At 43.1% G+C, this 12,138-nt stretch overlaps 1 protein-coding gene across 3 annotated transcripts in view; it reads right to left on the bottom strand.

Moving 5' to 3' along the window:
- The window catches only part of LOC149308838 (connector enhancer of kinase suppressor of ras 2-like), a 318,424-nt gene extending 306,566 nt beyond the window's left edge, over positions 1 to 11,858 (bottom strand). For all 3 annotated transcript variants that reach the window (XM_089536538.1, XM_089536539.1, XM_089536540.1), the window contains exon 1: positions 11,737 to 11,858. In XM_089536538.1, coding sequence (XP_089392664.1) covers positions 11,737 to 11,803 — 67 coding nt within the window. In that variant the 5' untranslated portion in view covers positions 11,804 to 11,858. The remainder of the gene's footprint in view (positions 1 to 11,736) is intronic.
- Between the last annotated feature and the right edge of the window lie 280 nt (positions 11,859 to 12,138).

Genomic DNA, 12,138 nt, shown 5'->3' with positions numbered 1-12,138 from the left:
AGGTGCAGGGGGAACCTTGAACGAATGAATAGATTTCATGCACAGACCAAACCAGACTATGGTAGAACCTTGCCCTTCCCAGTAGGCTCAGGCAAAAGCAAACTGCTGCAGCATCTCCTAGCTTGGGCCTTTATTAATAGCTTTTGCCAACTTGACTGCACTCTTATGTATCTTGACCACGTGTCCCAGTTTTCATCTGTGAAATGTTGGCAGACATACAATATGGACCCCAACCCACCCTCCCAAAAAAGTCACTCACAGAGGGAAGAAATGTTTTTGGTGTTACCTCATTTGCTTTCTGAAAAATGAACCTAATCTGCATTTACATCCATTTCTGCAAGACAGCCATGGGTAAGACCCTGTCTCATCACTACCAGTCTTGTCTTAGCTGGCACAAACAACTGGAAGAGGGATTAAGAATGGATTGCCATCACTTTACACTTAGGCAACCTTTTCAATGCTCAGTGTCTTCCAGAAGGAAAAAGGGAAAAAACCTTGACCAGTATATTCTTTTAAGTAACAAAGGATATAGAAGGCTCTCCTTTATTAAAGATCTGTAAACAGAGTTTGCAGAGTCTCCTGTCTAGCAGTAGGTAAAAGGCTATTCATGAAAGCCTTTGTATCTTGGAGTGTTATGGCAGAAATGTCTTTTAATGGGTCATAGTTTTATCTTTCCATTGTTGTTATGTGCCTTCAAGTCAACCCTGACTCATGGCAATCCTATCATAGGATTTTCACGACCAAGTTTCTTCAGAGATTTGCCATTGCCTTCGTCTTAGGCTGGGAGAGAGTGACTTGCTCATGGTTTCCATGACAGAGCGGACACTTCACATGAGAAACATCTGCATGTTTTGACTTGCAGGTTCAAATCTGTCACTGGCTTTTCTCCTTCCGCTACCGTTTTGGGTTAGTCTGCCGAAAGTGCATTGACAGTTCTTTTAATGCACTTTTAAATAGTTATTCTCTTAGGAGAACTACTAATGAGCACCATCTTATAACAGGAAACAGTGATCAGAGTCCTAGTTGTGCTTCCAACACATAGTGAAGCAATGTAGCTAAGATCTTTGTGGGTTTTTCAGGCTATGTGGCCATGTTCTAGAAGAGTTTATATAGTCCGAACCCCCACCCAGAAACCTATGGATGCCTTTGACCTCACAATGTGGACTTGAGATAGCCATCTCTGACAAGTCTATGCCTAATATACTAGTTTAACTGGTCACTGTGAAACCCGGGGATTTATTTCAGTGACATACTTTCTGTGAAGAGCTGCTTCTCCTCCTTTAAAAGGGGAGGGAAAAAGATCTCCCAATTCCCAAGATTCCAAAGACTCAGGAAAGAACTGTGAAGCCTGTTTAAGCCTCTAGTGTGGATATGCCCTCAGAGAACAGAAGTGGCAAAGTGTATCTGGAAAGGAGCACATGCGGAAGGAACAGACTGGCCTAATCGACACATGGCTGCATGGCTGGAAGATGATCAGATGTGCTTGGGTATTCCACACCGCATTACACTTCTTCTTTTTTTTAATGCATCGCTCTCTGCAAATCTGGGAGACTCCCTTTTTTTATGACACATTGCTACAAAGCAGGTAGTGACTTAATGAGAGGCAAAACAGAGAGAATGAGAAGGGGTTTGCCAGAAAGCGGTGTGAGGTGAATGCTAACAAGCTCATGAACGTCATCGGCTTCTTTTCTCCCTACCCCTCCCATCCTTCCATCCCTCTCTCCCTCTCTTTTTAATGAACTATCTTGAAACCGAGGGATTGCGTACTAAGGAAAACCCTTCTGCTGAGAACATGTAATTATTCTGAAGGGGATCAATGCAGCAGAGTTAATCAATTTATCATCCAAATTTGTTTGTATTTTTTTGGTCATGGCTGTAGCCCGATGGAAGGGGTGGGGAATCAGGTTCTTATGTTGGAAAGCTGGGTTTGCATTTATGAAACAGAGCATTTGCATCTGAACATTCATTTGCCTCTGATCCTTGGGCAGCAAAACACAGCTATCAGGCAGCAGGACTTGGAAGGAATGACTTCACATGTGAAGCGATTACAAAAAAGGTGCATTTAAGAAGAAACTGATCTGATATATTTACAAGGCTGGCTGTTTAATCGCCTCGCAGGCTCCAGAGGACTACAACTGGGTCTGTTGCCGCTGCAGTTTTTTTACAAATGCCAGGTCGTGTCACACGTAAAACCATTCATTTATATACACATGGCATCTCCCGGCTGCAAAGGGAAAAGCATGTGAAGGCGGATAAATAGGCTACCCGCCATTCCCAAAGAAATGTCATAATGGAAATTTTAGTGCCACAACAAAGATGTCTATGTTTTATTTAATAGGTGGCAAGGCTAAAAATATAATGCTGATAACAGTTAAAAATAGATGCTGCTAAAACCCTGTTTAAGCTGAGGAAGGGGACTCTGGAAGTTCATCTTCCCTGACAATGGGGATTTCCTTCACCCCAAAGCAAATTCTGAATGTCCTCTGAACCACAGCAAGGAAAAGAAAGGATTAATTTCTTCTCCATTTCTGGTCTGATCCTTACTCATCGCACATACACATAAACACACACTAAGCTGGTGCACTTTTCCATCCTTCTGATGTAACATGCCTTTAATGTAACATCTACTTTAGCTCTTATCTCCCCTCCTTTGATCTCAAATGTTGTTTTACAATTGTATTCCCCTTCATGCCACTTCACGTACTGCTTTGGTGAAGGGTGTCTATAAAATATACACTTCACTCATTGTCAAGGACAGCAGTCGCTTTTCCATATCTAGTCTGGCAGAATGGATGTAATCATTTGCACAGCTTCGTAGGATCACATGTTTCACACGTGACCCTTGCTACTAGTCTGAATTAAAAGGCAAAGGTAGTTGCCCTGGTCCTCAGCTAGAAATCAATCTTCCCCAAGCCTGGCATTCTCCAGATGTGCTAGACTGGGACTCCTGTCATCCCCAACCAACTTGCAGATCAACACATCTGGAAGGTGCAAAGTTGAGGAAACAAATGGGTGTTATGCCATCACAATAAAGCAACAAGGTTCACGTTTCAATCTGGCATCATTACGAGAAAAAAAGCGCAAAGATGAGAAAATGCAACACAACAGCTATAATGTCTTGCTCCCTTGGAGAATTTTCATCTGCTTAAGAAGAGGAGGGTTGCTTTGCTAAATCATTTCCAAAAAGTCCACCTTGCCTACATTTGGGCTAACTGTGGCCCTGCAAATCCTACAGTTTCCATTAGCCCTTATTGGAATAGCAAACGGTGGGGGAACATGGAAGTTGCAGTCCAATGACATCTATTGCTACAGGTTGGTCATGCCTAGACTATAATTCCATTTTTCTTCTGGGCTGGCAGATCCCATGCAGGGAAGCTCACTATCAGATCACAAGGCAAACAGCCACCCGGTTTTTTGGTCCCTGTCAGGATCATCTAGGATTCAAGCCAAGAGTCTCGTGGTTAGAGAACATTGATATCCTCTGTAGCAGAGAGAAAGAAGCTGGATAGCATTGTTCTCTGAGGTCCCTGCTGTAGCTCTGCATAAAGCCAGCCTGTCGATTCTTCTGCTTTTGGCCTGACTTTGAATACTGCCTAGATCTTTGCTGTTTTTTGCTTTCATTTGCACTGGCCAGATTCTAGTCTTGTTCGCTTACTCATGTGTTGGTTTGCAGTACTTCAGTATCAGCCTCCCTTGAATTGAGCCCTTGCCTAGTCTCCTTATTTATTATTACTACTTATAATAATGGGTGGGGAGGAAAATGAAAAGAAAAATAGAGGAATAGGGAGAATGCATAGGATATAAAACATCCAGAGATAGCTGTGTTGGCATGTATATTGTGCATTTTGGTTGGTCCAATAAAGGTATCACTGTTTGGTGAATATGTGATGTTATTGGATTTACATAGGATATAAACATGGGATAGACATATACATTGCCTTTTATCCTGAGCTATCATAAGAAAGCAAAGAGCTAATCTGGTGTTGTGGTTTGAGTGTTGGACTATAACTCTGTGAGAGCAGGATTCAAACCCTTGCTCAGCCATGGAGACCCACTAGGTGACCTTGGACAGGCCACACTCTCTCCACCTCAGAAAAAGGCAATGGCAAACCCCCTCTGACCAAATCTTGCCAAGAAAACCCCATAAAAGCTCCACCTTAGGGTCACCATAAGATAGAAATGACTTGTATGTACATAATATCCACCATAAGAAAACTCTTGATGAGTCAAACCAAAATAGAGTAGTCAGTTACATGCTCCCCCCAGAAATAATACAACCCCTCTCCCCAAAAAAAGAAGAGGACAAAAGAGAAAAGATACTTGTGTATGCTGATGTGTATGTATGAAGGCACATTTAGAATTAATAGATGTTGTTATGCATCTTCAAAATGACTCCAACTTATGCCAATCCTATCCTAGGCAACATTTATTTAGAGGAGGCTTGCCATGTACTTCCTGTGAGACTGAGAGACTGTGACATGCTGAAGGTCAGCCAGTGGGTTTCCATGGCTTAGCAGGAATTGGGCCCAGTTTCCCAGAATCCTAATTCAACACTCAAACCACTATGCCATGCTGGTACTTAAAAAAGAATACTAGCCTTAAAAATCAAAATATAATACAGATCACAATGTAGTGGATATGCCTATGACTAGGTGACTTGTAAACCTGCTCAGTCTGCTGTCCAGGTGTTAGAACTGATGGGTCTCTGTTCTCCTTTCTTAGGATATTTTAACATACAACCAGACTAGGACTGGACAGCCTTTCAAAACAAGAGAGGATCATGGAATCATAGGCTTGTTCCGGACGGCGTATAGTACGTTCCCAGGACATACTAGGGTTAGGAAGGGGTGTCACTTCCTGATGCCCCTAACCCTAGTACGTACTGGGTCCATACAAAATGGTGGTACCCGTCCACACAGGTGCTGTCATCTTGATGTCGCGGATGCATAGCATCCGGACGTCACACGACGCTAATGACATCGTGAGTGCACCATTGGCGCCTTGCGGCGTCATTAGCGCGTCGCGAAAAGAAGTGCCATTTTGGGGCTTCTTTTTGCTCCGCGAGGGAGCCGCGCAGTTTGGCTGATGCAGCTCCCTCATGGAGCAACTGGCAGCGCCAGCAGACCGCTGCTTTTAGGCTGTCTGTAATGCACCATAGAGACCACAATGACCATCCAGTCCAACCCCCTTCTGCCATGCAGGAAATCACAATCAAAGCATCCCTGACAGATGGCCATCCAGCCTCTGTTTAAAGACCTCCAAAGAAGGACGCTCCATCACAATCCAAGGCAGTGTGTTCCACTGTCAAACAGCTCTTACTGTCAGGAGATTCCTCCTAATGTTGAGGTGGCATCTCTTTTCCTGTAGTTTGAATCCATTGTTCTGTGTCTCAAGCAGCAAAAAACCAAGCTTGCTCCCTCCTCAATGTGACACCCCTTCAAATACTTAAACAGAGTTATCATATCACCTCTTAAACCTTCTCTCCTCTATGACACATGACAGGAATATCCCAAGCTATCAACACCCCTTTGTGACATCCAAGAGTATGGTTAGATATAGCCTCAAGGTAACTCATAGCAAAAGTCTTACTCACAGATATTTGTGAACTAAATTCACTATAATACTGTTAATGCTCTGTTAGCTGCTTTTATGGCCAAGTACTGTTCTCGGTATCTGTTAATTGAGTAGATTTCATCTGAACATGGAAGTTCAATTTTTAGCTATTATGGTTAGGAGTCAACAATTGACCTGTCATCCATCAACTTGTCTTTGGAGACACCTAGATTATTAGCCATCACCAACTATGGGAACAAGAGAGTTCTTTTCAGTAAATGAAAATGAATACTTCCAAAGAGGTATCCACGCTGCACATTAATTTTGTTGACTAACCTCAAACCATACTTTAAATTTAATGTATGGAACAAAAAAGTATTATGGCGAAAGTGCAGAAACAGGAATGGAAAATGGACAAACAGGAAATAAAGGCAAATGACAGAAAGAAAAAGGAGGGATTTATTTTTTTTAATCAATACCTGTTTGTTCCTCTTTAAATGAGCACTGATTTTAAAAACTTATGCTTATCATACATGTGCAAGGATTATACAAAGATATTGGGAATCCTCTGCTTAGAATGTCATAGAAGACTACATTTTACAAAAAAATCTTAAGGTTTCTCACAGGCTTTACTCAATTTTGACCATGCGAAAGAAAACAGACTACTATTACCAAGGCTTTTAAAAACTGGAGATGAAAAGGACCTCCTTCAGCATATAAAAATGCATTCTGCTAAAATTTAGGGCAAGGGAGATACTCTGCATCTTTCTGGATCTTATTAAATTCTCTTCCACTCACACAACTGTAGAAATAAACTTTACAGCCTGAGGTTTTAATATCACTTTGTACAGCATCTAAAGAAGTGGGTTTATCCACAAAAACTCAAACTAAAATAAAAACCAGTTCCTCTTAAAGGTGATTCACATTTCTTTTCTCCCCCCGCCCCTTTTTTTTTAAAATGCTGCAAGAGACTAACACAACTACTTCATTGAACTCTGCTACTGAGTTACAGCTATTCCTTTTCTGGATGGAAGAAGAAACTAAAAGCCATTTCGGCCAAAAATGTGATAGAGCAACCTATCATTCTGTTGCCCTGGCAAATCAGATGATGTGAGAGGGCCAATCTGTTCCTGCTGAGTGATACAAACTCACAGATCTACCAGATGTCATTAGGCTGGACTATTTGTTGCTGGTGGAAACTATCAGGGTGTCCTATTGCACATCCAGATTGCAAATTTCTGCACTGCCCATTTGCAGTTTAAATTTGTCTTGCATGGCACATAGAATCCTAGAGTTGGAAGAGACCTCAAGGGCCATCCAGTCCAAGCCCCTGCCATGCAGGAACTCTCAATTGAAGCATACCCAACAGGTGGCCATCTAGCCTCTGTTTAAAGACCTCCAAAGGAGGAGACTCCACTACACTCCGAGGGAAATGTGTTCCACTGTCAAACAGCCCTTACTGTCAGGAAGTTCTTCTTACCTCTTTTCCTGTAGCTTGCATCCACTGTTCTGGGTCCTGTTCTCTGGAGCAGCAGAAAACAAGCTTGTTCCCTGCTCAATATAACCTCCCTTTTGCATTCCATAGTGCCCAGGTGTCCAGATGGCAAGGCTATATCTTTGCGTGGACTTCCTATCAAACATACCCACCAGCATTTTACAGATGAAAACTGAGACACATGTGAACATGCAACATTAGAATGTGGTCAAGATGGAAAACATTATACATGAACAAGGACACCCAAGCGAGGAGAGGCTACAGCAGTTTGCTTTTGTCGGGGTCTACTAGGAAGGGAAGGAGTAGGTCCCCGCTGTCCTCTGCTGATTTAACTGAATGCAAACTATGTTTGAACTTTGAACAGTTTTCATCAATTGCAGTAAGCTCAGGACAAAGGAGGAAACTGGGAGAATGTGAGAGAAAGCAGTTGAAAAAGTGAGATTACCGAGGGTTTGTCAGGAATGTCCCTGCCAAACCAGGACCATTGGGCGCATGCAAGAAGGGATCTATCAGTATGGAGAGTCCCTCCACCACTACAAATTACCCAGTGGTTCCCAAACTTTGCTCCTCCAGATCTTTTGGACTTCAGTCCCCAGAATTACTGACTCTTGGCCAAGTTGTCTGGGTCTTCTGGGATCTGAAGTGCAAAATACCTGGAAGAACAGAGTTTGAAAATCACTGGATCAGACCAATGCCCCGAGGTATAACTGAGGAGGACCCCTGCCCCATTCTTCTTCCCAAATGAAATTTTCTTTCACCCCCCAAATGTTTAGCCTTGCAGGAACTTACAACTTCAGTTGAGGATTTAAAAACAGGGCCTAGGCATCCAAAAACAGGGGGGCAGGCAAAGTTACCAAGCAAATGCGAACACAGAAAATAGAAGGTATAAACAACTTTCAGTGTTTCACTCTTGGTGGGGCTTGAAATTTGGAGATTTCCAATGGAGGGCAAAGTTCTCATTTGGAGAGACAATGCCCCCATTTTGCCCATCCACCCCATTGCAATACCCCTTGGTATACCACACTTTGTTGCATTTATAGTTGCTCTGGCTAATGTATTACCTGATGGTGTTATGCAGGCTGGCATTCGGAGAACAATCCGCCACAGGGAATATAAGCAGAGCCTTACCGGTTAGAACCTGGCACAACTGGGACTTTGCTGGCATAGACTTTGAAAGCTCAGGGTCACATCTATGCCACCATGTAGGATTCTGTGGCATCCTAAACACTAAAGGGTGAGGAAGCGTCCAGTTGTTCCACTTCCAGATTACATCAAGGTCTTATTTCAAACCATTGTTACATTAGGATTAACACTGCATGGAATACTAACTGTTTTGATCTGATGATCATATATTTTTAGGCAGATAAGAAAAAAAGGCTTAGGCTCTCAGAAGGGGAATTTCGGAATTTCCTCCTTCATAAATGAGTCACACAGGGATGAAATGCCTCCCTCTCTCAATGTGGAATCAGGTAGTAAGTGGAAGTGTAGGACTGTACTATATCTTTACATGATGACATCACCAGACACTACTAAATAAAGTCATGTGGGTCAATGCAACCAATCGGTTTGGGCTATACAATGGCACCACTGAAGGCAATGTTGTAAGTAAGTGCCAAAAACGATAAGCAGTTTCAGCCTCACACTGATTTTATCAAATCCTTGAGTGATCAAACATTACATTTTGGTTGCAATTTAGTGCCATCCTCCTCCTTTTCTTTGGCCACATAGTTTATTCTATAACATCTGTTCTAGTGTGGAGCAAAAAGCTAAAGGAAAATGTAATCCTTTACAGTGGAAAGAGCAATAAAATGGTATTAAACAGAAGCCTGACTCTCTGCTTGCCTTCTGAAAAGCCCCACTGTCACAGGCATCCCTGAGCTGCTACACATAGTGCACCCTCGCATTCAAATTGTGCAAGAATTAGTTTTCAGAGAACAACTCATAACACTGCGGAGAATCCCTTTTGCATTTGTTATGTCATGATGAGACAAACTCTATCTGCAGGACAGAAACACAAAGCCCATAATCAAATCTTATTCTCTCTCTCTCTCTCTCTCTCTTGTTAAAGAAATGGGGAACTTAGGAACAAACTAGACGTTATGGTAGCAACTCCATCTTTTATCACTGGGCCACTGTTAAATTTCTATGAAGCAGGTGGAATGGCTGTGTTCAATGTTCCATCTTTCTCTTTCTAACTGGGAGCAGATGTGTTGCAGCCGTTTTGGGGTGGAGGAAGAAATGAAAAAGAAAAGGGTTGAAGCACTTTCTTATCCTGCCCCTTTCATCCCCACCCACTCGCTTCATAAACACTCAGCGCAATCCACAGCAGGCGAAAGGACGGTGCTACATACTTAATAATTCATTTGCCTGATACCAGATGTTAAAGACAGAGAAGTGGTAGTTGTACATTGGCTCTTCCAAAATTGTTTGCACACACAGAGATAGCAGAAGACCGGTCATCCCAAGAGTGTAAATGTTTAGCCTGAATCCAGCTATTATTTCTTCCCTCCCACTTAACCCAAAAAGTAGGACAATAGAATACAATTAAAATATCCTCAATGCATCCTACCTCTCTATCACATTATCTGTATGGTGCAAACATGAAAATGTCATCTTCCTCTCAAAACCGAAAGGCATTAACAAGGATCATTAGAAAAGTGGTCAAGAGCCTGAGGTTCTCCAGATGTTTCAGCACTACAACCTCCATTGCCTTAATCATTGGTCTCTGGATGGATGGGAGTTGGACTCAAAAACAGTCAGAGCACCACAGGTTGTCCAGTCATGCTCTAGACCTTAAACATTAAGATGCTAGCTCTTGTTGAACACCAGCATCTATTTTCTAATAGTGCACCTATATTTAGTCATCTCACATGGCAATTCATTTTAAGACCCTTCCTGGCAGCCAAGTTTGCGTGGGCTAATGACACCTTTCACTTTGTTGAAGCCATGGCTTCATAAGAAATCAATTCTTGGACATTTTTAGATATTAGCCACCCGTAGGATAGCACATGCTGAACATGTATGCATCCCATAAATACATAACAAGAACACTTATACCCAGTGGGGATGTTGATGCAAGTAGAGGAGGAGGAGGAGGAAGCTTAGAAAGAAGAACCAGGGAGTGTATTTTAACCATTTCAGAAAGGGTATACTGTGTACTTTAATTATTTGAATTAGGACATACAATATAACCAGTCTGGGAATTGTGACCCAGAACACAGCTAGAGCTATCATATATCATATTTTGCCTCTATAGTATTGGACATAAAGATATTCACTTCCTGGTGATGATTTCTCTCTCTGTTTAAACTCTATGCAGTTAAAAAAAAAAAAAGGGGGGGGGGTTCTAGTAAAAGGAAAAAAATAAAATAAAAATAGATTATGGACTCTTTATCATAATGCTTAAGGACATCCTATTTTTGCACATGCATTTATGCACTCACTGTCCATTTGAATGAATGCCTATATATTTCATAAGAACACATGGAGTTCTATTGTCTATAATGGCGTGCACATTTCTCAAAAGCAAATGCTATTCACTTTTATATAGTGGATGATGTAAAGACATGGTTTGCTGTGTATGGCCACTAGCCTTTCTTTCCAAGCAATGTCTCCACAGATATAGTCTGTAGTTTTCCACCGGCATCTTAATTTTTTGGGGGGCAGAGAGGGAGACACAATGCAAATGCTATCGCTACTGCTATTGCTGTTATCAGTTGTGCGATCATCAGAAGTGACTTGTCTGCTTTCTGTCTACCTGTTGGGACCACCAAGTGAGGATTCAAAGGGGGAAAGGAGGAAACCCCAGGGTCTGTTTGGTCCATAGCCCTACATAATGTGTTGGAGGTGGTGGTGGGGAAGTGCAAGGAGAGTCCATAATCATTCCTGACAAGTTGTCTTGAAGAGTTTCCCCACAAGGTTGTCCTCTGGCATTCCCTTCCTCTCTTTCTCTCTCTCCATATATGGCAAGGGCTGCACTGTCCAAGGTGCTGAAGAAGGGAAGGCAGGGCTGACACAGGGAATGCATACCAGATCAAACTCAGAGAAGCCTGGCAGAGCAATCTGGATGGGTTGAAGAATCAAGGGAGAGGGCAGCCTTCATCATCACCACCACCACCCTTTCCCCCCCATTCTGCCATTTAATGGCTTATGTATTTGTCTAGTGATTGTATCAAATTGTATACACATATACACACAAGGAATGGTGCAAACTGGGACCAGCTTGCGGTGCCCTATCACCTGTTCCAAACATGCCAGGACACTGAAGAGACACGAAGAGAGAGTGTGCCAGGCATCATCCCACATCATCCCACTGTGCCATGACTCGGTGGGGGTCTTCTTCAAGGCACCCACAGGGACCTCCCCAGGATTTTCACGGAGATGCATCACTCAAAAGCTGCCAGAGGTACTTTCCAGCCCCAGAGGGTCCAGAAATGCCACCTTCTCCATGCAGCCCTGTCTCTCTCTCTCTTTCTCTGGATCAACTCACTTGGAAGAGAAGAGAAGACAGACAGATGCCTGACTCCCCCAGCCACCCACCCCCTGCACATCCAAAAAAGCATGGGATCTGGGCCACCACAATGCATCATGCCCCAAAGCCTAGCTCACCAAAAAAGCCAGGGAGAAAGCAAGCAAGAAACCCAGAAAGGGGAAGAAAGCTCCCCTGCAAATGCAGACAAGAGGCTTACCTTTCATCCAATCCACTACTTGTTTGGGCGTCCACTTGCTAATAGGTTCCATAACGAGGGCCATCATCAGACTACTCTGTCATTCACACCAGGAGGAGGAAGAAGAAGAGGAGGAGGAGGAGGAGGAGGCAATGGTAGCAAAAGAGGGGAGGATGGAGAAAAGGAGGAGTGGGGAGCAGAGGAAAGAAAAGATGGGTGGGTGGGTGCAAGGGCAATGCACAAAGCTCTCAGAGCATGGCTGGAAGAGGAGGAGGAAAAGCAGGAGGCTTTCGCGATGCTGCCCAAAAGGATGAGTGGATGATGCTTTGTCCCTCCAGGGTCTCCTGCACTGATTCAGTAATGTATAAAATTACGCTGCTTGATCAGCTCTAGCACCTCCCCTGCTGCACACAGCCAGCAACT

Source organism: Sceloporus occidentalis, unplaced genomic scaffold (assembly GCF_023333645.1).
Source record: "Sceloporus occidentalis isolate IW3139 unplaced genomic scaffold, rSceOcc1.0.p SCAF_8, whole genome shotgun sequence".
Taxonomy (NCBI): Eukaryota; Metazoa; Chordata; class Lepidosauria; order Squamata; family Phrynosomatidae; genus Sceloporus; species Sceloporus occidentalis.
Note: the sequence above shows the minus strand (reverse complement) of the source record. Positions and strands in the feature narration are given on the sequence as shown.